Below are 24,540 nucleotides of genomic sequence, written 5' to 3'. Positions count from 1 at the left end.
AATTGACTTCACAGGCACCCAGATCTCTTTACTCCAAGTCTGATGCTTCAGAGCACAAGATCACCTTTCTCTCCTCCTTCTGAGCACTAGTCACGGACCAGGAGCCCACTGGCGCTATACAGAGAACAAAAGACCTTTGGCCAAAATATACAAACCGAGGAGGCTAAACAGAGGCTCCCCAATCCACATTTAAACACCTAAGTAAAAGTGGCCTGATTTTCAGAGGCGCTGAGCAACACCAGTTTCCATTGACTTCACTTGGATTTGTGGGTTCTCAGCACTTCTGGAAATGAGGCCATTTATGCATAGGCACCTACATCTAGATTTAGTAGCCTAATTTTAGGTACCAGGGCTTGAAAGTTTTGGCATAAGTAACTTGTGGACAGTCACTGAGGGAATCGGAGTCAGAACGGGAATTAGAACACAGGCAGGCATCCGGGAGCAGTCCCCAGATGCGCTACTTAACAGCTTTCTAGGCAAGACGCTTCTTAACCTGTGCTGATAATAAAATCACATTAGCTTTGAAAATTCTAAATATTTAATTTACTCTTTTGATATTTACTCTGCTTCATTTTCACTCAGCGGGGACAATGAGACCTTCTAGACCAGCAGTTCTCAAACTTTAGCAACCCGAGGACCCCCCATTTTGATTTAAAATTTTTCACAGACCCCAAAACCCCCTGCTTAGCCCCAGACCCCCCCCCCCACTCCACCCGTTCTCACAAGGCCCCACCTCTTCCTGTCCCCGCTCGACCCCTGCCTCTTTCCATCTCCTCCCCCGAGTGTGCCCCCTCCCGAGGAAGGGGAGTGGTTGATCATCGGGGCCCGCAGACCCGCTGGAGTACCCCGACGGACAGCCAGGGGTCCTCAGACCCCAGTTTGAGAAAAACGCTGTTCTAGACCATTTTGCTTTCTGATATTAGTCTGTTTCACATCCTGATTTCTGGGCACTGGCTCAATTAAAGCTGGTCAAAAAACCTCTCTCTTTCTTAAGAACATTTCCAAACAAAAAATTTTCATTCAAAATTTTGCATTTGAAATTTTTTGATAATTTTGTGGGAAATTTTCAATGTGGTTTTTGAAAAGTGAAGATGTTCAATATACCACATCTTTGGGCTCCCCCGCTTTCTTGTCATTTTTTTCTTTTTTTGCCAGTGAATCCAACTTAATGAACAACGTCTAGGTTTTCCTCCCCGATTTTTTTATTTATTTTTTGCATTCTGTAGCTTTTCAAAACATCTCCAACTTTGGTCAAGATACACATTGGCAAAAGGATAAATGAAAACTTTGCCATTTTGTAACTTTTCCAAAGTTGGAGAAATTTTGAGACGTTACTATATGGGGGAAAACAAAAAACATACATACATCGCGCCCAAATTCCTCGATACAACTCATTCACTGGCAAAGGAAACCTCCCTTCCCACTAAAAATCCCATATTGCAGAACATAAAACTCCTGAAAAATTGGTTTTTTTTGAAAACCAAAATGAAACAAAAAGTTTCAGTTTGAAACAAACATTTTTAGTTAACTTCCTTTCAAAATTTCTCACCAAAAAAACCCCCTTTTCCCATGAAAAAAAACTTGTTTTCAATGCAACCCCGTTTTTCTGCAGGAAAAAAATTTCAGTTGAAAAATTTTGACAAGTTCTAGGCACGACAAGCACTTTGGAAGGCAGGAGGGTTTCGATTATTAGACCAGCTGAGCAGAATGTTTTCAACATCCCATTGATATTTCTGTTCATATTTGCTTTTGTAAAATTCTCTCTCTCTCTCTCAAATGTAGGACACAACCTATGTGATGCTTCCCCTTGATGAAAGAAAGTCCTCTTAGTCACAGCTCTCAAATCCAGCCTCAGACTTAGTTTTTTTCTGGCATTCTGGGTGAAGGAAGTTCCTGTGTGCAATATCCTTTCCTGACACAGCTAGCACTGCAGCTAGCCAGCGTACATCTGACATTTGTTCGCTTTATACAGCACAATGGGGTCCTGGACCATGAGTAGGGCTCATAGTTAGGAGCATGGGGAAGGATTTCAACATTTTGGGGTTGAAGTGGCTGGTGTCATTTGTCCTTGTGTAGAGTCACGGCTACCTACTTCAACCTAAATGATTAGAAGAGGGCAATAATTATGGGAACCCAGCTGGAGACCCTATGGGTCTGATCTGCAATGGGGCTGAGCTGCGACACCTCCAGATGAATTCAAAAATCCATCCAAAAATGGAGGCACCAAGAATTAGTGAACGCAAGAAGAGAGAGACTATACAGCGCCGTTCCCAGAGGAGCTCTTCCTAGCAGCCCCACGCTCTTCGGCGCAGCTCCGTCTCCAGGCAAAGCCAGACTTATCAGCCACATTAGGATGAATTCAGGTGCTGGGTAAAACAGCGACACAAACTTTCTCTGTGTGACCATTCCCAGACGATTCTAGACAATCAGAACACAGCAACTCATCCGGACGCTGGCTCAGCCCATGCTGCAAGACAATTCACCCTTCACTTAGGCCACGTCTACACTATGGGTGCAGTAGGTCTGCCGCTGCAGAACCGTCATGTAGACACTTCCTCTAGCAAGAGAAAGGGGTCTTCCGTTGCCAGAGGTAATCCACCTCTCCAAGCAGTGGTGGCTAGGTGCACTCAGACACATCTACACTGGGGGTTAGATCGGCATAGCCACAACACACAGGGAGTGCCACAGCGATGCTGACCTAACTTTTAAGCATACACCAGGCCTTATTTTGATTGCAAGGAAAACACGGGCACCGCCTATGCCAGGCTCTGGGCACAGAAATTAAAAATCCAATGCAAAAAAAAAAAAGAAAAAGAAATCACATCAGCATATTCTCCTCCCATCCACGGTCACTGCAACGTCTCAGAGACCAGCTCAAAACCCTCAACCACCCTGCAAATTCCTGAGAGACAGACCCCCGCCCCACCCTCAGCCCCCCTCAAACGCCTGCTGAACACGGCCGACTTTGCAGCTTACCAGCAGGTTGAGACACACAGGGTATTTTGGACCAACATGTGGACAGTGAATCCCACGGGGGCTCATGGAGAATATCCTGCCAGCAGCTCCCTCTGGGTAGTGCTCGTGCCTACACTGATCTTGACCAAGGACTAAATTATTAACAATTGTCACTACCGGGCCCACAGTGGGATGGGTCCAAGGCTGGTGTCACATTAAGGGGGGGGGGAGAAGCATTTGGGTACCTGAGGGTGAGGATACAATTTCTTCTTCACTGTCTCTCCCTCCTCTTTCACGTGGCCAGGTGCTAGTGGATACTCAGCAGCAGCAAAGGGTTCTGGGAAGCGGCAACCGCAGCACCTGCCTAGGGCACGGCCTGCCCCAAATGGAATTTTGTGAGTCACTCAGGAGGGGGAAGTTATTTGGGTTGCTCCCTAGCCATGGGGACAGCCCCCACTTTCGATCACCCTCAGGGCCTCTGCACCCACCCAAAGGAGCAGAGACGTGGCCCTGGCGGGGTGGCTGCCGGTCAGAAACAAAAACGAACACCAAGGACAGGGGTTCCTGGAGCAAAACAGCCTCAAACCACCAAGGCAAATGCAAAAATAAATACAATGAGAAACCTGGGGGGGAGAAGCCCCTGCGTGCTCACATCTCTTGAGCCACAGCCCACTCCTCCTCCCTCCCAGCTCCTCTTCATGCTGACAGCCCCAACCTCTGTCAGCTGGAGCCCCCTCATTGCAATGAGCCAGCACCTGGGTGTTCCCCCAGCCCCATGGCACAGCTGCCACTCTCTCTCCTTTCCCCTAACCATTTCTGCTCTCCCCCCATCACTTTCACTCTGACTGTCCTCTCCTACCCCATCTTGTTCTTTACCCTTTGGGAATTCTCCTCTCCCTCATAGCCCCGCTGACTCCCCAGAAGGCTTCCTGCTGCTCTTAGTGTAGATAACAAGGGGAGTCTACAGAGTGAGCTCATGGCTATGGGTTGCTGTCTGGACCCACTGCCCTCTGCACTGCCGACCGAGAAGTGATCGTCTAAGTGATTTGGGTGCTAACCTGAGACTTGGGAGACCTGTGCTCAATTCCCTGCTCCATCAAAGAGTTTGGACATGTCACTGAGGGCCAAATTTCTAGGGGTCTTTAGGCACCCAAAGGTACAGATAGATAGGTGCCGAGTGGGATTTTCAAAGGGAGTTAGGCACCTAGGCATTTATCTTCACCTTTAGGCACCGAAATACTTTAAAAAATCTAGCCGTATGTCTCTGTGCCTCAATTCCTCATCTGCACAGTGAGGACGATAGCTTCTAGGCCTGTCACAAGGAAAACTACATTAGAAATTGCAAGGCACTCAGATACTGCATTAATGGGGGCCCTGTAAATACATAAGCTACCTAGCAAGCTAGAGCGTCTGCTGGCTCTTCATACAGGAGCAGGAAGGTAAGACAGCCATAGGACCACGCTGGCAGATCCAAGGATGTGTGGCATTCCTAAGGAACAGGAGCGCAAGGATCAGTTACCTGGTTAGCAAAGGAAATGCAGCCAACTGTAGACAAAATCAAAACCAGCACTGCCCTGTCTTACGTCTGCAAAGATATGAAAGGTGTAAACACCAAGGCCAGAATTTTCAGAAGGGCTCAGCGTCCCCACTTAGTTCTGGATTTTCAAGAGAGCCCAGCTTCCATCTGGGCACCTAAATAACTGGCAATGGGGAGGGTCCCAGAGCTCGGGCTACAGCCCAAGCCCAAACATCTACACAGCGATTTTTAGCCCCACAGCCCAAGCCCCATGAGATCGAGTCAGCTGACCCAGGCCCACCATGGGACTTTTATCCCTGTGTAGACGTACCCTAAGTGACTTGTCCAAGGGGATGCAGAAAGTCTGTGGCAGAGCAAGGACTGAATCCAGATCTCCAGCACCCCAGGCTAATACCCTAACCAGTGGTCCCTCACTTCTGCCCTGTTGTATATACACATAATAATACCTAGCTCTTATGTGGCCACTTTTCATCATCAGCTCTCAAAGTGCTTTGCAAAAGAGATCACTATTATTATCCCTATTTTACAGATGGGGAAACCGAGGCACGGAGACATGTTACTTGCCCAAGGTCACCCAGCAGGCTAGTAGCAGAGCCAGGAACAGAACACAGGTCTCCTGAATCCCAGTCCAGTGCTCCATCCACTAGGTCACATTATCTGTGCTACCAGCTTAATTTCATTTATTTTTTTAAAAAGCCTGGCTATGGGTCCTTTCTCCTCCTCCTTTTTTGTGTTAAGACAAAAAACCCCCACCAATACGTTTTTATCTCTAGGCTAAAAGCCCAAATCAATGTGCAAAGCCGGGGTGGTAGCAAAAACAGCTCCAATACAAACAAAAATCCTGTAATTTCCATCTCTCTAGAAGAGCTTCAGATTTTTCTTTTAAATTAAATATATATACACTATATAAAAATAAAGTTAACAGCCTTTCTGTGTGTGCGTGTGCGCGCACACTTGTGAGTGTAGTTGTTGGCAGCCTCATTAAGTTTCCACTCAGCCTTAATGCCAAATTTAAGCTTTATAACTTCAGGAGCCCTTTTCACCAGGGTATTAAGAACCACCTCAGACACTGCGGTGCAGTTTATTAATCATTTGTTTGGCTCACAGCACAGCCAGGGAGCAGAGGGACTCGGGAGGGCAATTTGTATTGCACTTAAAAGGTCTGGTCACAGGACAACGCGCTGCTTCATCTGGAAGACGATGAAACGGCCTGAACACATGGCCCCGTCCTCCAGAAACAGGCCTCACAAGCTCAGAATGTGCTCTGGAGGCATCTCTAAAAGAAGCTGGCTGGCTGAGTCTCTTCGTAGTGGAACGATTTATCAGGAGGCCTCAGAGCTCTCCGCTTCCTCAGACAACTCTCTACAGAGTCTTGGTTTTGGGGAGAGGGCAATAGGCTTGTCATCCCTCCAGGATTGTCCTGGAGTCTCCAGGAATTAAAGATTATGTCACATGATGAAACCTCCAGGAATACGTCCAAACAACATTGGCAACCCTAGAGGCCGGGGGGTAGGGGTGGGAGGGGTGTTTTTACAAAGTGAAGAGAGAGGGGTAGAGACACCCACAGGCAATGGACGTGTGCAGTCAAAGACTCCGAGTTCAAATCTCAAACACTACCCCAGGGCTTTCCAGCGTTAGCCAGGCCCAGCATTTGGCAACTCAAGCAGAGTGGAGCCAGGATGTCACGTGACCAGCACCCAACATTCTGAGCTCTTCTGAAAATCTGGCACAGGACGGAGCAGGCATTTACGTGCACTTCCAACAGATGACCACAAGCCAGCGGCCTTCGCGATAGCCTTCCTTGCCCGTGGCTCAAACCGCTACGCAGGCTTTCATGCCCCCTCTCCCTTCCCGCCCTGAGGGGGTATTATCCCTATTTCACAGATGGGGGAACTCGAAGCATGGAGAGGCAAAGAATGATTTGCCTACAGCTGAACAGCAAGTCAGTGCAGAACCCAGGCGTCCTGACTCCTAGTCCTGTGCTCTACCCACAAGACCGTCCTGCCATACCAATCAGAAGGGGCCGCACCGCTTTGAAAGTACCCTTGTTGCTAGGCTGAGATTCCCAAAGCCATCCAGTTTGGACACCCAGTTCCCACTAAAATTAAAGGGCCATGAAAATCTCAGACACAATCTCTAAGGGCAAAATCCTTGGTTATGCTACTGGGGGAAGGGAGTGAGAGAGCAGAGATGCTCTGGGCCCGACCGCCCTTTCCCTTTCATAAATCAGGAGTCACTCCACAGGGTATGTCTACACAGCAGCTGGAAGAGTGCTTCCTAATGTGGGCAGACAGACATGCTAGCTCTGCACAAGCTAGTGCATTAAAAAGAGCAGAGCGGTCACAGCAGCATGAACTAGCCACTTGGGGATGGACCCTGGAGATCAGGTGGGCCTGCCCACCCATGTCACTGTGACCATATTGCTCATCTTTCTATCCACGCTGGGACCCATCAGCCAAGCTGCCGTGTAGACGTACCCACTGAAATCACCAGCGGAGAACAGGAACAACAGGCTTGTTGTGAGCACTATTTTATGCAGCAGGAGGGCAGAATTTCTCACACCTGCACTAGGAATGGTAACCGCCTATTGGGCAAAACCAGACCTTTTGCTGGCTAGCATGTATGCTGCCATGTGCTCCTCTCCTCCCTGGCCGCTCTCCACCACCGCCTGGCCTCTGCCACAGAAGGAAGGATGAATTCACTGTGGTCAGCCAATCTCAGGGCAGAAGCAGCTTTCTCATCACAGCAGTATGTGGCTCTCATCCCCACAGCATTTTAGCACCTCACAATCAACAAGGGACCGTCTTTTCACGAAGCCCCGGGAGGTGTTATCCCCAATTTTACCATCAGCAAAGGGAGATGAAATGACTTGCTCAAGGATGCACCGGAAGGCTGAGGCTGGGTTTGAACCCAGGTCTCCTGCAGCCTAGTCCAGGGTCCTATCCACTAGCCATATTTCCTCCTCAACAACACCCTCCCTTATATAAAAAAGAGAGACTATTCAATGAGGACATTGGGGCAGCAAAGCTCCTGTATGCCGTGTTTATGGTACATTGCTACTTCTTCTGCGTTCATGTTCCTTGGAGGGAAACTGTGACAACGAATGGGCAAATTCTGCTCTCAGTTACGGAGTGGGTTTTGACAGCATTATGGCTTGATAATTCCATGTAACAGAGCTGAATCTGGCCACAAGGCAACCATTTTACAGTCTGATCTCAAGTGGGCCATCAGCTGACCCCCATAATACCCACGTGAGGGCCAATCCTGGGCTCCCTTACTCGATGGTGCGGGTAGGAGGCAGTGCTGAGTCTTTCACACCATTGCACCTTGCTCACTCTTGCGTATTATTGCTGACGAGCTCTCATGGCTTTTTATAATCAGCCCGTGGCTCCATGGTTCCCTGCGCCGTCCTGGCCCCACAGTTCGTGCTGCACAATCTCGAACACCTCACTACAAGCTGGTCTTTCTTTTGTAAATTTCTTTGTGGTTTTCGTGCTTTTCTCCCCCATAAGGCTTGTTTCTTTAACAGGTTACAACACCCCCAAGCTCTTTTTTATATAATTTGCTCTGCTCTGGAGAGGATGGCAAATGATGATCATTGTTTGGGTCCTCTCCTTCATACCAATTTCACACCAGCACGCAGGAGATCAGACTCAGTCCCTGTGGGCTGATCTGCATTGGAAAAGCTGTGCCAATTTAAACCCACTTCTACTTCCAATTCAGTCTACACCAGGAGGTTTTTGCACCAGTTTAACGGACCGATTTTAAATCCATTTAGATGCAACTATTCTGAAGTGCACCAGCCCTTAATTCTTTAAGAAAATAGGAGTGTTTTTTGTTATGGGGTTTTTGTTTTGGTTTCTGTCCCCCGTCCCCTCCCTTTGGATAGTGGATTTTTTAAACTAATCAAACTTTCCTTTTAAAATATATAGGTTTTCTGTTTAGAAACTGACGATCACGTGATCTCCAGAAGGGAAAAGGCCTTAACTAAAAGTCAGTCTGGATGGCGCACTGGGACTAGTTTCACATTGTGAGACAGAGCAAACCTTCTTTACCATCACAAGCTTTTCCGAACACCTCTCTAGAGACTTACAATTTCGAAAGTGAAGGGTAAAGTTATTCACGCATATTTTTTTCCTAAATAGATTACTCCCGTGTGACTTTCTGCTCAGAAAAATAAATAAATAAAAATCCTCTACCATTCCGAGACAGCAATGCACCTCAGCACGGGAAGATTCAAGGGGTCTGGATATTTATACTCCAGTTGTCAGTTACAAATAAAGTAGTCTTCCCTCACCCTCAGCCCCCCCTTTTAAAAAAAATCTAAGTCCAGGCATGTTAGACGCCCTCAATCAAAGACCTCCTTTGAATTGCTGCGTGTTGAAATGTTTACAGTTTTATATCTCATATTTTAGCGTGGTGGTGGGGGGAGTGTGATATTAATACTCTGACTTTTCCAGGGCATAAGCAGGGGAAAGAGGAAAGAGGAGGAGTGGGGGGAAAAGGTTACACTGAGATGGGAGGGGAGCGTCTTTTCTCTGCAATCATATAAATTATATTCTTGAAAATTCCCCATGCTGTGGGCCCTGCAGGTGCACTCCCATTAAAAGAGAGCCTAACCCATTACGCCAGAAACCCATCTGCAATCAGCATCTTCATAATAACACTGGAGATTGATGCCTCTGGGTAGATAGGGAAGATTCTTGATGGGAGGCTGAAAGATCTGTGCCTTCTAGTGCAACTGGAGCCAGGGAAGTATTATGTCTTTATAGATATTTAAGAAAAGAGGCTAATTAATGCTTCTACTTGTAGATTAACAATTATTTAGGCTATGCGTTGTCTCTATTTAACACACATGTGCATGCATGCATGTGCATACACACAAACGAGATTTTAAACCTCATTTTGCTTTACTGCATTTGGCACAGGGTCTGTAGTAGACTTTGCACTAGCTGGTATTAAGAACTAAGTAGCAGAATCCTTTGATAGATGCTATATTCACACACACCCACCCACACCCACACACACACCCGCCTTATTTTCTTTCTGAATTTTGCCCATCAAAGGGCAAATACAATTCTGCATTGCTTCTGAAAACGTGGAGGCTGCAGCTCAATGACTTAAGGAAGGATCTAAAGGAGATGCATGATTACCTAGGACCAGAGGAACTGCCAGACTGGAGCAAACAGTGGGTCCACATCTGGCTCAGAATTCCGTCTCAGAGAGGCTGGCACCAGCTGCTTCAGAGGAAGGTGCAAGACACCCTGCAGGAGGCAGTGATGGGATGACCTGCTCCCGAGGAAAGACTTCCTGGGAGAAAGAAGCTGGAAATGAGCAACGGGATAGATCACTTGATGATTCGCTGCTTTGTTCATTCCCTCTGGAGCACCTGGCACTGGCCACTGTCGGAAGACAGGGTACTGGACTAGATGGACCTTGGTCTGACCCAGTAGGGCCGTTCTTATGTTCTCCTGACCCCTAGTAGTTAGAGGTTGGCTTGCACTTGTGGCTTATTTACAAGAGTGAAGCCCAGCAGTAGAGCAGGTGGCTTCCACATCACGCTCTTATGGATCGTAAAATGGTTTAACAGGTACACAAAGGAGTAAACAAGAATGGGTGAATTTATCAGCTCTTCAGTACAAAAGGAGACTTGCCATTTAGCTCTGGTTTCCAAAGTATCATGAAATATACTCTTTGACTGGTTTATCCATGGGTTTATGGGAAGAACACAGACCTTACTAGCAACTTGGTATATATAATTCTTGGCTTGCCAGCATCTTCTTTTGTCTATCTGTTAATTAAACCTAGATTATTTGGTTTTCTATTAATTCCCCTGCCTTTCCCTGCCTAAACTAACCTGACAAGTTCCCCAGAGGTCCAAAGCTCTTCCAGACACTGGCTCCTCTTAAGTGAGGCCTGGAGGATGATTGTACTAAATCCATTCCTTTCTTTCAGACTAAACTTCCAACGGATAATTCAAAGTTATGAATCAGCAAGCCTTACAAATGCGGAGATCGTTTATTAAAATGCAGGCAAACCCGTAACACGGAGCTGAACTGCCTCCAGGTTTCAAGGCAGTTGCCTGGGTGGTAGCATTAGAAGGATAAAAGCTTCAAAGTTAGTAGATTTTTAAAGAGCCCTTTAAAAAAAAAAAAAGGAAATAATTTTATACAAGGACACATCCTCAGCTGGTGTAAATCAGCGCAGCTTCATAGATTTACACCAGCCATGGATCCGGCCCATCATTTTTCAAAACCTCCCGGTAAAATATGCCTTAACCACACTAATTTTTACATGTCAGTTTCCCGGAGACCTACAGTGACTTGTTCATTCTGAAAGCCAGCGGATACTGGATTCTCAATGAGGATACATTTTTCTCTGTGATATGCAATTTATACTCCATGCTTTCCAAGTTCAACTTTTTCCCTGTCTCTCCCTCTCTCCATACGATATAGAAGGATCTTACCCTCAAGTTCAAACTTTTTCACAGCTACTCTTCACTCACAATTCACTGGAAACATCCTCACTGAGAACAAGCTATTATTGTATGCTACCGAATTAACTGATTATAAGAGTTGCCTGCTAATCTACAGTTGCAAGAATAATTAAATTTATCAGCTCATTGGATCAGAAATTGAAATGGGGAGAGGACAGATCATCAACTGGGGTAAACCCTTGCATTTAACCCAGTTGAGAATCTAGCCCAATGTTTTGTCTCTCCCCACCCCTCCTCCTTTTTCCCCTGAAGGGATCTGTCAAGTCTCTGCAGGATGGAATTTTACTTTGCTATTTTAATGCAATTCTGGGCCAGGCTTAAATGGAACTGGAAACCAAAAGGCCTTAATAAATAAATATTATGATAAGAAATGAAAGCAATGTATACACCAAAGATAATTTGAGGCGGGATAAAAAACTAAACATTCCTTTCTGAGCCTAAATAATAAAGCTTTACATTAAGCTGGACTTTCTCTTTCCAAACCCTGGAAAATATCCGCTTGCGTTTGCCCAGACAGTCCTCCCATAAAGTCTTCTATTGTTTTAAAAACACTTTTAAAGAGATAAGACAATAGCCTTGAAATTCCTTCCAACTTTGCAGGGGATGGGGACGAGGGGGAAGAATACCCATGCCTGAAATATGACTATCATTAATGATCTTTAGAAACATCCCCTACTGACCCCAGTATTTCTCCTACACACTATTTAATCTCAACATGTCCATAGGTGCTTAGATACTGGTATAAAAAAAGCCATGACAGATTTATGTAAATGATGTATACATACATACAGAGAGAGAGAGAGAGACAGACAGACAGTGTATGTGTGAGTGTATAGAAAAAACAGAGATTGACACCAATAGTGGTACTATAGAAAAAATGAAGATATGGCTAGCCAGACGTGTGTGTGTGTGTAAAAATCTAAGCTAAATATAGAGGTGTTATAAAAACACCTAAAATACAGATAGACCACGCGTAAAGCTAAATGCGTGTATATAAAAAAAAGTAAAGGTAAATATAGAAGTGGTGATATAGAAAAACCTGAAGCAGATAAAGACGGGTGTGTGTTGTGTATACACACACATGCGTGGGCACACACAGCCAAAGCAGTATACATCATCTACCTTAAGTTTGTCTCTAGCATCCATCATCATAGGAGTAGCTAAATGTTTACAAGGTTAAATAAACTTGAATATACACAAAAATAAATATTAATATGCACTTTACACCTTCCATCATTACCAACATCAACTCTTTTTTTCCTTTCTAAACATCACTTGTTAACTCTAAAACCATTAGATAATTAGTCTTCCCAACCCACATGGGAGTAGGTATTCTTCTTCCCATTTTACAGATAGAGACACTGAAGAAAACAGCTCCCTTTTCCCTCTGATTCTAGGACTAAAAAACAAAACAAAGCCACAAAACAACAACAAAAACTTTTCCCATCCAATATTTCCCCCCCTCTCCTCTCAAAGAAAGTCTAAACCAATCCCTAAGACATGAACACAGCATTCATTAAAGGGCTAAAACCTAAAGAGAGAGCAGGATCATTCTGTGATCAACCTCGCAAACATCTCCACAATTTATTGTTAATGCTGCTCAATTCTCAGACAGCAGACGAAATTAAAAACCCAAAGGAAAGGTACAAGTCGCCTGCATACAGACAGAACAGTAAACCTTAGAGCAGGGAAGATTCTTCTTACCTTGACTGGCTTTATTTGCCAGCGTGTTTCCAGAGTGGAGGAGAAAGAAGAGAATGCAAAATTCAGCAATCTGCAAAGCCCCCATTGCAGTGTGTGTGAGGAAGATAGGGGATGGATGGTGGGGGGAATTTTCTGATGCTTTTCAACAACGGCCTAAACATGCAAGAAAGAAACAAAAAAAAGGTGGTGGGGGGGGGAGAGTTTAAGGAGCTCTCTTCTGGCTGTGTGAGAGACTGGGGGAGGGAAAAGCACTGAAATGATGGGAAACGCTACTCTGGGTTCAGCTTGAGGCTCTTGATTCTAAAGAGAAGCGAGTGAGAGAAGGAGACCCAGGGCAGTTTGAAGAAAGTGGACTTGATCGCTCTCCCGGCTGCTGCCTCTGGTTTTTTTTTTTTTTTTTTTAAATCATCCCAGCCAATTCCAGTTTTGCAAGGGAGCAGCAGCAGCAGCAATGAAAGGGGGAAACAAGGAGCCTTGGTCTAGAGCTGGGGACCTGAGAAAGGGGAGTGGAAAGGAGAGATCCATCCAAGCAACGCCCTTTCTTCCTTTCTTTCTATTTGGCTTTGGCTACTCCTTCTTTGATTCCACACACACACACACACCCCCTCATCCCCAGGCTCTGCTCTGCCTGCAGGAATTTACAGTCTGCCACTGGGGGAGCAGGGCCAGTAGCCATGGAGACAGCTTCCCTGGGAGCAAGGAGGTCAGGCAAGAGACCATGTGCAATCAATGGATCAATGCAAGACTCCCATGCAACCTCCAGACCCAACAAGAACGGTTTCAGAGTAGCAGCCGTGTTAGTCTGTATTCGCAAAAAGAAAAGGAGGACTTGTGGCACCTTAGAGACTAAACAAGAACTGTGCAATCTCTCCCCCCCCCACATCCCTTTTTGCCATGTTCAGGAGGAATAGGGGGGTTGGGCAGGTGTATGGGGCGGGAGGGGGCGGGAAATAGAGTGTGTTCAGAAAAGGGAATTAAAGAAACCAGTTTACAGATCCCATGATCCGCAGCACACCTCTTTGGTGCCCAGTCTCAAGACAAGAGAGCATGTTATGCACCCTCACTCTGTGGATCAATGGAAACTCCAGATCAAAGAATATGCCCTCTTTTTTTTGCTGTGTGGGTGTAGGGGAGGGGCAGGCGGGGAGAGGGAGAATCAGAAATAGCAAAAGAATCGGTCTGCAAATGATCTAGAATCTTTGCTGCATTTCAGCAGCTTCCCCCTTCTCCTCAGTTCCAGTCCCCACCACTTCGTGTACGAATTTAAGATGGGTGGCAGGGGCTTTGCCTTACCCTGGTGAGACCCGTCCCCTTCGCTGGATACTGTGTGAACCATCATAGCCCAAGGGTCTCTTTCTCCCTGAATCATTCAAGATACCTCTGAAGAGCCAATTTTCTGGGAGGAAGTGTGGGCTAAGTGTGGGAGTAGGAGCCAGGACTAGTCCCATCTCCAGGAAACCATGTTAGAGCAAGAAAAACCCTGGGTTCTGTTCCCAGTTTTGGGAGGCAGTGCTACCTAGTGCTTAGAGCAGGGAGGCACGAATCCAGGGTCCCAGTCCCTATCTCTGTCAGGCAGACTCCACTGCGTGAATCAGCTCAACCGCTCTGTGCCTCAGTTTCTCCATCAGTAAAATAGGGGTCATCGTAAATCCCTCACAGAGATGGTGGGGAAGGGGTTGTGAAATGATAATTAGTTCCTGTTTGTAAAGTGCTTTGAGATCCCCAGATGAAAGGTGCTCTAGAAGCTCTGAGCACTGACATTCTGCACCAAATGCAGTGTGTTTCAATGACATTCAGCGGGGAGGACTTTCCTTTTAGGGCTTTATCCCCTCGCACTGCCACCCATTATTAACACCTATTTGCAGGACAGCCATGTCGATAGACTCCATATGAAATCAGGGTCCTAGTGACTTAGGCACAGTAAGAGACGGTCCCTACCCCAAAGTATAAACAGACACGACAGACAAAGGGTGGGAGGGGGAAAAAAGGTACACTGAGAGGAAGAAACTTCACCAGGGTCGCTCAGCAGGTCGGTAACAGAGCTGCCAATAGAACCCCAGTGCTGCCAGTTCTTGCCGTTCTAGTCCAAGTCTCGTGATATTTAGCATCTTTCTTAAACCTCAGAGACAAATGATGTTGGGAGAATTTCATTTTTCTTTTCTTTGAAGTAAGTTTCTAGCCCTCCTGGTTGCAGAGAAAATCCTGAGACATCACCCACAAAGCTCCCAAACCAGTAGCGAAATACAAAGAAGCCCCATTTCATTATTCGGTGAAAGCACAGATTTTTAAGCCAGTCTAATCATTTTTGAATGCTTGGAGCTGTCAAGCCAAAACACCTAGATCAGGTCCTAAATCCCAGTGCAGTGCTCTTGCCGCTAGACCACACTGCTAGAAGCAGCCACCCTTTCTCCCCACCCAGGGAGCAGCGATGCAGGACATGAGCAAACTTGCAATTGTTTTTGCCATCCTTGCCAAAGAAATGACAGAGACTCAGCAATGCACTTGTGTCATCCTGCTGAACTGGATGGGACCAGCCAGGCATGTAACCGTCTGGCAGGAGGGAGAGATGGAGTGCAAGGGGCAGTGAAAGGAGGGGAAGCTTGCCTGAACCTAGCAGGAAATGGACAGCATCGGGGTTTTGGGACAGCTTAGTCAGTGTGTGAGGGTGGAGATGCTTTGTGGCACGTTTTATGAGCAAAACACTTTTGAAATCAGATCAGTTGTCCGAAACAGGGCTGGCTGGCTAAACAAATATCCCTGCATTCCAGACCAGTAAAAGGAAAGACATCTTTCACACAAGCACGATTAGCCTCAAGATACCACTGCAGCCAAGAGCTTAGTAATAATAGCTAGTTCTTAGCGCTTTTCATCTGGAGATCTCAAAACACTTCGCAAAGGAGCTCAGTATTATCATCCACATTTTACAGCTAATGAGGCGCAGAGAGAGAGGAAGTGACTTGCCCAAGATCACCCAGCAAACCCGTGGAAGATCCAGGAATCCGTCTAGTCCCCTATCCAATCGGAATCAAAGCTGAATGTTATCCACTGAGATGGCTAACAAAGTTATCCAAAGTTAAAACAATACATTCTAAAAATAAATAAAAGGGGTTTGGGAGGGACCTCAGCCCTCATGCTTCAGGGTGTAAGCCAACCTCTGCCTACTGAGGGTCAGGAATAAATTTACCCCGAGAGCAGGTTATCCTATCACTGCCTCCTTTAGGGTTTCTTACCCCTTCCTTGGAAGCAGCTGCTGGTGGCCACTGTTGGAACCAGGATCCTGACTAGATGGACTCCTTGTGTGATCCAGTCTGGCAATTTCTCTGTTCCCAGGCACTGGAGATCAGGGACTTAACCTAGGGCAGGAAGTGACAGAGGAACCACTATAACCTACATGGGGATACTGCACCTGTCCTGCAAGGTAGGTGCGGAACACACTCAACCTCCACGCAGGAGCAGGGGCCCCCTTGCTGCCGAATCAGGGCACTAATGATCAGAGTGTTTGTAGCAGCAAGGTTGTCTTGGATATTGTGGATGAGGCAAGACGGCAGCATGTGTATAAATTGCTAGCGATATCCCTGCTGCACAATGGATCTTTGAAAAGCCACCTGCCACTGAGACCCCCTCCTTTTCCTTCCCTAACCACAATCAAGACCCTCTCTGGAGAATCACTGTGCTCATGAGTAACCATAACCTCTCCTCTCTATCCCCAGATTCTCGACACCACTGGCATGCAAACAGGGACATACGCGTACGAAGTGGAGATGGTCCTTCAATAAACCCAAAAATCAACCCCTTCCAAAGAGAGAGAGGGGGGCAAGAGCTGAAAGACACTCACAGGAATGAGAAAGAAAATGAGGAAAGATGGATGTATAAAGCTCCTTTCCATTAGCAGCACCGACATCCTGGCTGCTGCACTCACACTTCCCAGCCTAATACGAACATTTAGTTCAGCTGTGTTCAAACACACAACTCGAAAGGTACAAATTCTCACTGGCTGGATGGCTGCAGATGAACCCAAGACAATTGTCTTTCCAGTACCCCTCTATCATCCCTTACTGGTCAGAGAGTACCGGTGGGGCAGCCAACAGCCTTTGTATTTAGAGTAAGGACTTGTATAAATAGGGCAGTTTGCACTAGTGCAAGCCACTAATATAGACAGAGTGCAAAACAGGAGTTGCACCCATGTGATTTACCCCAGTCATTTACGGGACTATGTCACACTGGCACCGTGCTTCTGCACAGGGGCTTTGTTCAAGGGTAGCTACCCTAATGCAGAAACAGCACAAAAATGGCTCCAGGCAAGGGCAGAAGGGTCGAGTTGCATCATTCCCAATCCACACTAGCAAAGGCCAGGTTGACAACAGCTGTAACAAATCTGTGGTTACCGAGCAACTTCACAGTTGTCACTGTGCTGCCCACCAGGGCCACTTGGAATTTCACAGCAACAGCGGGGACAGAATTTGGCTCCTTCTGCTCCAAAAACCTAGGCCCCCACAGTACGAGCTGAAAGCAAATCACCGTGAATACTTACCAGTATCGGACCCATTACACACAGTGGAGCAGTGCACATACACACTACTATAGATCTGGATAAGAACGACACTGTTGGGAACATCCTCTGGGTTTTTAGTCAGCCCCTTCCCAAGCCTTTAAGAGTTACTCTTCTCGAAATCATTTTTAACTAGTTGCTTTTGTTCTTCTAATTTTATTTTTCTGCTAACGCCTCTCGACTGTTTAACAAGATCCAACACCTGTCTTGTGTGTTTAGACTGTAAGTTCTTGGGACAGCAGCGGTCTTCATGTGAGCAAGGACTGGCGCAATGGGACCCCAATCTCCTTTTAGGTTACTGCACACTGTACATAATACATATACTCTGCCCAGTACACTCCGAAACCTGCATCCAGCTCATGACATCACACCTCCTGCAAGGATGCAATGGCATCAACTTTCCTTCCAGACGTGGGTTTGTCATGTAAACATCAGACTTTCTTACAAGTCGCTGTCCCCACACTCCTGAGTCAAAATGGAAATTCTTCTCTCACTCACACCAGTGCTTCTTCACTGTCGTCAGCAAGCCCCAGCTGATGCTGTAACTCAGAGCAGAACCTGTCCTTCTCCAACCAGATGATCTTTTTGTCACCATAACTAGAGGAAAACTAAACACTATTTTTTTTAAAAACAAAACAAAACCTGTCTTCTAAATCTGGAGACAGACTTCAAGGCACTAGAGACAAGACCTTTAACTATGTTGATTTATACACTGAGGTTATAAATTACAGGTTTACGCACTAGTGTAAACACCCATAAACCAGCCTTAAATACACAGCATCACATGTAATCAAAATGCCAAAACACCATAGGGCCTCGTGGACAACACTGGATGAAAAGCTAAGTATTAGCAACATGCTCAGGACTGAATTTAGATTTGACAGTGCTGCGCCAAGCTCATCATTTTCTAGATTCGAAAGCCACAAGGGACCACCATGATCCTCTCCTTTGACCTCCTGCATAAAACACAGGCCAGAAAACTGCCCCAAAATAATTCCTCATTCCCAGTGAAGCCAATGGAATTCCACTGGAGATGAATTTGACCCTCTGATCCAGATCTTCAGCTGATGTAGATTGTTGGAGCTTCGCTGGTTTCCCTCAGCAGACGGGTCTGTGTCTCAGGGCAGGGTTCTCAGTGGGAATGGGACGGATGAGTCATCCACAATTTCCAAACGAGCTTCTAACTATGGAAGTGCAAAACCGGACACTGTGTTTGAAGACCTGTGTGAAATGAGCTGGTCTCAGTCCAGTTCTTGACTGGCGGGTGGCCACACCACAAAATTCCCACCACAATGAGCCCCACCCCTTTTTTGGTGTGCTCAACGCAGAGGACACCAACCCAATGGGCCACAGAGACTGAACTCTTCTTGCCTCAAGGATGGGCCCTGCCCAGGCGGCACTGGGAGGAGGAATGGGGAAAGCTCACACTGCTGCAGCCAGTGCCATCCCTGACCTGTGCTAACCATGATGCCGACGGCGCCATTTTGAACAAGGGCGAGTTTGTTTTCCTTGCACTCCCAGAATAAGCCTTTTGTGTACAACCTGCGCGAAGCGCACATGCGGATCGGCCTTTGTGGGTTACTGAGAAAACGGACGTCCAGAAGTGCATGACCAAAACCCAGGGAAGTGGAAGCATTACTTTGGGGACACATGAGGGGCTGAGTGGAGGCTACTTTGCAAACTTGGCTCGATGCGAGTGGTTCAATTGTCCATTGTTGCTTATGACTGCCCCATAGCACGAGTCTCTCTGAAGCCTCTTTTCACTCAAAAGCTATCAAGTGGGATGCCTGGGTAGTGGGCCTAGCTTCCCTCTCTGCACATATGCATGGCCTGAAAAAGCAGCAAACCTATCCCTATGGGTGCTCACATGTCCTTCCGGCAAATCACACGGTATTGGAGCATTTCACAGACAAGGTGACACAGGGTGTCCGTGGGGGAGCCAAGAACTGAACACAAATCTCCTGAGTAGCAGTCTACTGCCTTAGCCACAAGACCATCCTTTCCACCCAGTGCAGTTCCACCGGACCAGGAAACAGCGGCAAGTGGCAGTGATCCCAGATACCACATAAGGAGACTTCTTGATGGTGGATCAAAGACATTGCAGAGGGTAGGAAAACCCCCACCAGCCTGAGCAGGAGATCACGTTTGCAGTCTGGGGAGAATTCAGTCCCTCCAGCCGCCATGGCACACTTCATTCACTCCAGCTTCACATAGGGGCAGAAGATTTGGTCCACTGTGCTCCAGCGAAGAAGAGCCAGTAACAAATTGTCAGCCATGCCGAAATAGTTACACGGGGAATAAAGGACACCCTGCCAGAGGCTGTCACCAGGAAATACAGGAGAAGAGCACAAGAGGCGGTTTTCTTTTTTTAATTTGAAGCACAAATAAAAAAAAGGGGAAAAAAAAAAAAGGAAGACTCTGCACTTAGAAAACAACAGCCACATCCACAGATCAAAGCATCCACTTCCCTTTCATTCTGGATTTTAAGAGGTTTTTGTAGCGACAGAAGGTTTACACAGGGATAGTGATACATGCATTGTGCTGCCCCAGTGCTGTCTCCCCTTCCTTCATCGCCTTCATCTGGCTGAACATTCCCTGGGAGATGAGGGGAGGTCATTTTTTTTTTTAAAAGACTTTGTGTTGTTTTCTTCATGCGACAAGCCCGCAGGGGAAGAGACAATTCATTTCCCATTAGCAAACACACATTTTCACCTGGAACCTTCCCATGCAGATTTTAACTGGAGAACTCGGAGCACAAAGGGCAGGGCGATAAGGATCAGCGATAGCTGAGTGGTTATGGAGCTCCTGAAAAGATGTCCAACTCTGGGGGCTCAGAGAAGGGCCATCGGCTCCAGCAAAGCCGAGGGGAAGGTGCATGGGGTTGGGAGTCAGAAAACCACAAACTATAGACTCGCATCTTCGGGTGACAATAATTTTGTGCCCTCCACAATTTATATAAGGGGGACTGACTAGCTGTAGGGATTGCTAAGGGGCTATATATTTCACTGGATCAAACCCCACTCAGATCAGCAGCGACTAGGGCTTCATGGACAGTGCCAAAAAACTAAGGCAGCTGGATACCACTGTGATGGGCATAACATAAACAGGACAAAACACATTCTCTATTTGCCTCTGCACCAGCAGGATGGTCCATCAACTCAGCAGGCAGAATCTGCTTCCGATCATGAGTTCTCAGACAGTTGGGCACTTCGGACAAGATATGAATTCTGAATCCATATTTGTTCCATAAGAAAGACCATATTGGGTCAGATCAATGGTCCACTGAGACCAGTATCCTGTCTCTAACTGTGGGCAGTGCCAGATAATTCAAAGGGAATGAAGAAAACAGGACAATTTCAAGTGTTCCATCCCCTGTCGTCCAGTCCCAGCTTCTGGCAGATGAAGGTTTAGGGACACCCGGAGCATAGGGTTGTGTCCCTGACCATCTTAGCTAATAGACATTGATGAATATAACCTCCATGAACTTATCTAATTCTTTTTGAACCCAGTTATAATTTTGGCCTTCACAACATCCCCTGGCAAGGAGTTCCACAGGTTGACTGTGTGTTGTGTGAAGTACTTCTCTATGTTTGTTTTAAACCTCTGCCTATTAATTTCTTTCTGTGTGTGTGCTATATGAAGGGGTAAATAACACTTCCCTATTCACTTTCTTCACACCATTCCTGATTTTATAGACTTCTGTCATATCCCCCTCAGTTGTCTCTTTCCTAAACTGAACAGTTCCAGCCTTTTTAATCTAATCTATTCTCATATGGGAGCTGTTCCATACCCCTAATCATTTTTGCTGCCCTTCTCTGTCCTTTTTCCAATTCTAATGTATCTTCTTTGAGCTGGGGCGAGCAGGTATGCAAGGCGTGGGTGTACCACAGATTATACAGTGGCATTATGAAATTTTCTGTCTTATTATCTATCCCTTTCCTAAGAGTTCCTAACATTGTTCGCTTTTTTGACAGCCGCTGCACAGTGAGCGGATATTTTCAGAGAACTATCCACAACGAATCCAAGATTTCTTTCTTAAGTGGTAACAGATAATTCAGACCCCTCCACTTTGTTTGTACAGTAGGGATTATGTTTTCTAGTGTGCATTACTTTGCATTTATCAACACTGAATTTCATCTGCCATTTTGCTGCCCAGTCACCTCGTTTTGTGAGATCCCTTTGTAACCTTTTGCCACCAGCGTTGGCCTTAACTATCTTGAACAATTTTGTACAGTCTGCAAATTTTGCCACCCTGCTGTTCACCCCCCCTTTTCCAGGTGACCAGAGCTCCACTATCCTAGGTGCTGTACAAACACATCCCTAGATAATGGTCTGTAAAAGAAAAGCATTTATAAAATGGCTCTCCGGACCTACCCATGAGATCTGAAAGAGAGAGGCAGGGTGATCTAATAGTCCAACTACAATGCTGGGAGTCAGGACACCTGTGTTCTATTCTTGGCTCCCACTAGAACTTGCTGGGTGACTTTGAACAAGCCATTGGACCTCTCTACACTTCATGTGCCCCATCTGTAGAATGAGGATAATAAGATTTGCCGACCTCCCAGATGGTTGAGAGTCTCAATTTATTAATATTTATAAAGGGCTTTGAGACTCTGAATGGAAAGGTATTCATTTAAGAAAAGAGCGGAGGAGAGTTTCCTAGATACCACAGTGCTGGGTGTGGTATAAAAACAGAACAGAGTTCAGTTTTTAAAATGTATACAAAAGGCAGACAAGGTGGGTGAGGTAATATCTTTTATAGCTAATACCCTGGGACCAACACGGCTACAACAACACTGCAAACTATAAAAGAAAGTTCTGTATTCACAGTCACAAGCAAATGGCACAGGCTCGAACAACTCAGACACACCCGATTGGGAATTCTCTAGTAGATCTTGAATTTGATAAAACCTTTAATTTTTTTTTGACACTTTTCGGGAGGAGAAAATAAAGCCACATTATATAATTTGCCCTTCTAGGACACCTTTGGTCTCAAAGCACTTTACCAATGTTCGTGAAGCCTCCCAGCTAACCACCTGGGAGAGAGGTCAGTGTGGCTATTCCCATTTTACAGACGGGGAAAGTGACACAGCGGGACCATTGCCCATGGTACACAGCAAGCTGATGGCAGAGTCAGAATAAAACCCAGGCATCCTGATGACCAGCTAATCATGCTCTTATCCTGGAATATAAGTCCCTTTCTCCTGGTTAGCTCATACCGCTTTCAAAACGACATATACTAAGCTGGAAAAAGGCCATTTTTATTTTGGGTGACGATGGGGAGGAGTTGTGCAAGCCCCAAACCACAAAAACCTCTGGATCACACTGTAACAAGCCCTGGAGCCCTCTATCTCCCGGGCTCAGCAGACAACTATAGTTCAGTTTATGGAGCTATAATACAGACTTTATGGAGGGGGAAAGAAGGTGCTTTGGATATTATGGAAACAAATAGATTACATCTAGAAAGCAACGTTAAAAGGTGTCTCTAACAAGCCATTTGAATACTGAAGTCAAAGGGTGTCTTTCCATTGACTTCATAGATCCAAGGCCAGAAGGGACCACTGTGGGCATCTGATCTGACCTGCCGTATAACACAGGCCAGTGAACTTCCCCAAAATAGGTCCATCAATGGGCTTTGGATCAAGCCGTATAGTACTAAGGTCCTGATTCAGTGCTGCACTGAAGTTTGGGCTTAGCTGAAATCTACCCCTGTTCAGCACAATATTTAAGCTGGTGCTTAACTTTAAGCACGTGCTTAAATCCCACTGAAGTCATATTATGCATAGACTTAAGTGCTTTTCTGAACTCAGGCTTAAAAGCATGTTCTGACTTAAGTTTTCAGTCAATATCATAAATGATGCCCTTCCAAAATAAATTATGAACTAACAATATTTACTTCTGCCCATAAATCTAAATATGGACCAAAAACAATCACTATTTGCTCAATGTTTATACTGAGGACAGAACTATTCCTGTCTGTTAAATGCTCAGCCTAGAATTACTTTTAAGCAGCTCGGATACACAAACCTTGGGAAAGCCAGGGGTTAACATGGGCACCTATGACACAGCCTTAACTCTAGAATCCAGATGTGTGGGTTTAAAAGTAGCACTTCTTTGCTTTAAATAGTTTATGAATCCTAGCTGGGTTTGTATCCCACACCCTCCAAGCCAAAGGAGATCTATTAATTCCAGAGTTTTTTCATGCATTAGTAAAGCCATGATTTTATTCGCATATGTTGCGTAAGATGTCAGGCATTTTTCCCCTTGCATTTCCACCCCTCAACTCCATACACAATTTAACAAGGCATTGGTTTATTTCCAGAAGCCCCGACCAGAACCAATGCCAACTGCATAAATATTTTGTCACTTTCACAAATGTCACCACTAGAATCAACATTTAGGATGGAGTTTTTTGGGGTTGGGTTTTTTAAACATGGTTTCTCCAGGATGATGTATGGATAGCTCTTAAAATAATAACAGGAATACAGACCTTTTTAACAAGGCTGACCTCGGCGCAGAGGCATTGCTTTAAAGGGCAAAGAACCCTGCTCAAGGACATTTAATAGCATGTGCTAATTTATTCTTCCAAGGGACTTAACTGGCAAAGAGGGAGAAAAGCGCTTGCTAGGGAAAGCCAACCCAGACTTGGCACCTACTCCAAAGCCCATTGAAGGCCATGGTGACTTCAATGGGCTTTGCATCAGGGTCTTAGTCCCCTTCTCCTATGGACTTCAGTGGGGTTTGAAACTTATCTCCATCATTCTCAGGTGCCTGCCACTCTAGAGGCAAGAGAAGGGGGACAACCTGATTCAAACCTGGCTCCCCACTGTCTTATGGACATGGAATGTGTTTGTTCAGCCTGAGGAGACCACGCTTTGTTTTGAAAGTGGCATTCAGTCCCCAAGGGCCGATGCTGCCATCCTCCTAACCCTACAGCGGAGGTTCTGTAAGGTCTCCATGCCCCCACCTATGCCAGGGCCCACTCAAACTCCAAAGTCTCCTCACCTCCCACCCTGAGCTTTCTACGATGCCTCCCATCCTCCCAGAGGCCGACTTTCTTCCATGGTCGCCTCCAATGCTAAGATGTCACAGGCTTGTCCCGTCCAGTTGGCCATCCAGACCTTTCATGGTAGGCCACCGAGTCTGTGCATGAGAGGTACAGTCCTTGGACCTTGCTCCTGTTCTTGGGGGCTTCTCCACTGCAGACACTCCCAGCGGTTTTCTGAGCTATCATGAAATCAGCATTATGAGCTCAGTTCCTTTTGTCCAGCTAAAACCACCCTCAACCCAGCCCCTTCC

The 24,540-nt window shown here is 46.1% G+C and overlaps 1 protein-coding gene across 7 annotated transcripts in view; it reads right to left on the bottom strand.

Annotated features, from left to right (window-relative positions):
- Positions 1-24,540, bottom strand: part of SCUBE3 (signal peptide, CUB domain and EGF like domain containing 3) — a 123,711-nt gene that overhangs the window by 80,992 nt on the left and 18,179 nt on the right. For 6 of the 7 annotated variants that reach the window (XR_006286798.1, XM_037884907.2, XM_037884911.2 and 3 more), the window contains exon 1: positions 12,693-13,454. The exons of the other annotated variant lie outside the window; for it this stretch is intronic. Coding sequence is in view for 5 of the 6 variants with exons in the window: in XM_037884907.2 (XP_037740835.1) it covers positions 12,693-12,777 (85 nt within the window). In the remaining variant the exon portion in view is untranslated. Of the gene's footprint in view, positions 1-12,692; positions 13,455-24,540 lie in introns of those variants that run through there. 7 annotated transcript variants of the gene reach the window in all.

Source organism: Chelonia mydas, chromosome 21, assembly GCF_015237465.2.
Source record: "Chelonia mydas isolate rCheMyd1 chromosome 21, rCheMyd1.pri.v2, whole genome shotgun sequence".
Classification (NCBI taxonomy): Eukaryota; Metazoa; Chordata; order Testudines; family Cheloniidae; genus Chelonia; species Chelonia mydas.
This window is presented reverse-complemented; position numbering and strand designations above follow the sequence as displayed.